This window comes from Cannabis sativa, chromosome 4 (assembly GCF_029168945.1).
Source record: "Cannabis sativa cultivar Pink pepper isolate KNU-18-1 chromosome 4, ASM2916894v1, whole genome shotgun sequence".
Taxonomy (NCBI): Eukaryota; Viridiplantae; Streptophyta; class Magnoliopsida; order Rosales; family Cannabaceae; genus Cannabis; species Cannabis sativa.
Window position 1 is genome coordinate 63,590,694 of NC_083604.1, and position 4,137 is coordinate 63,594,830.

The 4,137-nt window shown below is 32.2% G+C and overlaps 1 protein-coding gene across 1 annotated transcript; it reads left to right on the forward strand.

The window, feature by feature from the left end:
* Nucleotides 1–1,999: 1,999 nt before the first annotated feature.
* On the forward strand, nucleotides 2,000–4,137 carry LOC115714863 (large ribosomal subunit protein uL29c). The gene is made up of 2 exons (XM_030643627.2): nucleotides 2,000–2,465; nucleotides 3,709–4,137. Exons 1-2 carry the CDS (start codon nucleotides 2,139–2,141, stop codon nucleotides 3,883–3,885), a joined length of 504 nt encoding a protein of 167 aa, XP_030499487.2. The 5' UTR covers nucleotides 2,000–2,138; the 3' UTR covers nucleotides 3,886–4,137.

Consider the following 4,137-nt stretch of genomic DNA (forward strand, 5'->3'; position numbering starts at 1 on the left):
TGTTGTATTTAAATTATTTTTTTTATCTTTTCAAATTATGCATGAAAATAGTATTTTTGTAAAATAAGGCAAAATATTGGGGCGTTACACATCCAAGGGTGGATAATGGATGCACAGTGGTTGTTGGTCAACATTTGGCGAGGTCAACTCTTTCAACGTCCTATTTTGAGCCATGGTACTGCGAGAATTAACCGAGTCGTCAAAATCAGAATCGAGAAAAGCTGATAATGGCTCTTTAACAGGTTCAAGAGGTTGAAAGAGTGGGTTGCTGAGGATATTCTTCGATGATCGAGAAGCAGACGATAACTCAAGATATTGTTTGACCCTTGATAGTCTCTCTTGAGTATCGTATGCACTAGACATGTACACCTAAGATTGCCAAAATAAAAACTCGTTAGTAAAACATAAATTAAATATGAATAATAAAATAATACAATAGTCCCCGGTAACGACGCCCAAAATTTGATGCATGTCGTATGCCGTATCAAATTTACTAATTTTTTTATTCTAATATTTTTAATTATTTTAGTATAAAAGTAAGTATGGGTAGATCCCACGAGGACTATGATTAATTTATTATTCACTATCAAATAGAAATTAAAGGGGAATTTTGAGTTGCAATTAAATAACATAAAAATAAAATAAAGAACGAATGACAATTAAGAATTATTCTCCACCTCCAACAATCAATCAAGAACAACAATAGCAAATATTATATTTTATTCTAAAATTAAACTATTAACACCACAAATTATTACTTATCCCAGTCTCCCTATTACAATTAATTACGACAAAGCGCTTAATAAATAAATCTTTTTACTAAGCAGTAGGCCCACGAAGCATGCAATCTATTTAACTTAGATTTTTTTTTTTTATGGAGACAAGTTAATCTAAGCAACAAATTAATTTAGCATATAATTCATTTAACTTAGTCTTACTCTTCATCAGAAATAACGATACCCGTCATAATACTATTAAAAGCAAATTATCACTTAAACTTAGAATCCTAGACTATTAGGTGATTAGAAATTCTAAGAATGATAGTAGAGTAATGTAAAACTTAATTTAGCGGCTGTCTAAACAAGATCAAAATATTAATCATAAAATTAAGCATAGAATAATGTAAACAATTCAATATGAAGGAATAAAATACTAACCCATTGGGTTCGAATATTTTTTTCCCATCCCTAACAATAGTAATAGTAAAAGACACCAGTCTTGTTTGGTTGAGCTTCTACATTCGCTAATAACTAGAAGTATAATATAAGTATAAACTTTGTCTTATTTTTACTATTTGAATAACTATTATATGACGAGTTTTTAATGAAAAATGTTTTTTAAAGTATTTAGATATCATTAAAAAAAAAATTGTGAGTAAATTAAAAATTATGTAAATTATTTTAATTTTTAAAATAGCTTCTCATTTTAACTTCTTCTCCCCCCCCCCCCCCCGCGGAACTTTGACATGTACTAAATCGTGCCCTATGAACTTTTTTGGCCGTTAAAAATTCCCCCCGAACTATTGAGATTGTTAAATTTAAGGACTTTTGTCTAATTTTAGTAAAAAAATTCTAACATGGATGAAAGTTCAAGGGGCATGATTTAGTACATATCAAAGTTTGAGGGCATGATTTGATAGATATCAAAGTCTGGAGAGCATGGTTTAGTACATAAACAATCACTGAAACAGTAAAATTAAATGAAATTAGACAAAAGTCCTTAAATTTAACAATCTCAATAGTTCGGGGGAATTTCTAACGGCCAAAAAAGTTAAGGGGCACGATTTAGTACATGTCAAAGTTCGGAGGAAAAAATTACTAATTAGCCATTTTTTAGTTTTTATTCAAACCCCATAATTTTTTTTTTTTTTTTATTCTAAAGTTAAAAAATATTGTAGAAGCTAAGCTAGATAGGTATTATTAAACCTTTTTTTTTTTAAAAAAAAAATAAAATAAAAATAAAAATTACCTTTAAAAGAATGATTTATTTTTACAGATTTTTTACCCAACAAGAGGACCTTCAAATAAATACGGTACCAAACCCACGAGTGGCTGTATGAAAAATACTGGGAGGAAGGGTAGGCGGCCTTATCTACTTCCAAAGCTGAAATTGAGAACTCAGAAGATATACAGAGAAAGATGTTGAGCTCCATATCCATAGTCTCACCTTCAACACTCACATTCTCTCCAAAGCTTCTCTCTCCAATCCCTAAGTCCTCCTTCTTCAATGCACTCCGAATTCAACCCATTTCCCTTTCCCCCATTTCTTCAAAGGCTTCTTCTTCTTCTTCTTCTGTAGTCATGATGGCCAAGCGAGATGAAGAACTTAAAGAAATCAGAGCCAAAACCACCGAACAAATTAATGACGAGATTATTGACCTCAAGGGTGATCTTCTCATGCTTCGTCTACAGAAATCGGCTCGTAATGAGTTCAAGGCCAGCGAGTTCCGTCGCATGCGCAAAAAGGTCTTACTTTCTTTCTCTCTCTCTCCTCTCTCGTTGTTCTCTTGTTTGATTTCGAAATGTTGAACTTAATTGGTTTAGGAGGAGAGATTTTGCTGAGTACAATATCTTTGCATATGTGGTACTTGATATTTCAGCGAATGAGTTCCCACTCAAATTCTTGCAAAAGAATTTTTAATTGTATATTGCTAAAAAGACTCAGTTTCTAATTCCTATCCTAGTTTGTGCGGAGAAATATTTGATTAAAAGGCTTAAATCAATTTTTAACAAGTAAAAACATAGGTGATTGTTTTTGTTACTAACTCTGGTAGGAACATCTTGCTAATTGGGTCAATGGGTTTAATCTTTTTTTTTGATAAGTTCGATGGGTTTAATCTAGTTTTGATTTTTTTGAACATGTTTTACTGATAACATATAACATTACAGCTTCAGCATTCGCATTTTGTGTTATACATGTACTTGGATTGTATTTGCCATTAAAGCTCTTGACTATTATAAACAGCAGATATATACTCAATATTTGTTTTGAGTTTGTTGATGCCTAATTGTTAAGTGGCCGCATGAGCAAGAGCCTTGGAAATATGTGTAGCCTTCTTATAGACATATGTTTGTATAGTGAAGCTTTAGAAGCAAGATAAGACTGTGATTCAGTCTATATTTCTCAAAGATTCAATGGGTGGTGAAGAGCTTAATCCTGTTACCTTTACTTAATGGTAAATCAGAATATCTTAGCTGGCATCAAATTGCTGCGCTAAGCTTGTGGTTATGTATAAATTCTTGTGTAAATGCTTTAAAATCAGTTTATGTGGCATTGTATGTGATGACTTTCCACCATTATGCATACCATACAAGATTCATCTCTATCACCTTCTCAGTGAGGAGTAAAATTAATTTATGTTGCATCTGCTGGTTGTTCTCCTGGCAGTTCCAACTGCTATCTAGGACTAGGTGAGGTGATTTGCTTTGTTGAGAAATTAGATTATGCTTTTGAGTGTAATTATTGTATCATTATTGTTACTGTTCTTTGGATGAGGAAATGAGGGCGCTTATAAAAAAAAGCAACAATTGAAGTGATCTCCTATTGAGCTCATTTGAAAATCTGTAGACTGTCTCTTGACATGTTTATTATACTTCCATTCTTGAATTTCTAAAGCTTGTTTATAAGCCTTTAATAGATATTTATTTTTCTCTTCAAGATTTTGTTTTAATGGTGTACTGATTATGCAAATGTGGTTATTTTAAATAGATTGCTCGAATGCTTACTGTAAGAAGGGAAAGAGAACTAGAGGAGGGAATAAATAAGAGATTGTCCCGAAAGCTAGACCGGCAATGGAAGAAAAGCATTGTTGTAAGGCCAGCTCCATCGTTGAAGAAGTTTCGAGAGGAAGAAGCAGCTGAAAAAGCCGCTGCTGAATCTTCTTAGACCATATCTTTCCAGCAATTACAATGTAGAATATGAATGAGTAAAAAGACCATAATCACATGGTAGATTCATGATTTGTATTGTTCAAATTCCTGTTTTGGACCAGTTTTGTATAAAACGTTCTGTTCGTTGGTAGCTTCAATTGTTGTTTTTTTTTTCACCCAATTCCAGTTTTATAGTTTCCTTTGCATTTTCTATGTAAACACACTAAAATGTTACATGGAAATACGAAATCCTTGAAAATTAAGGGAA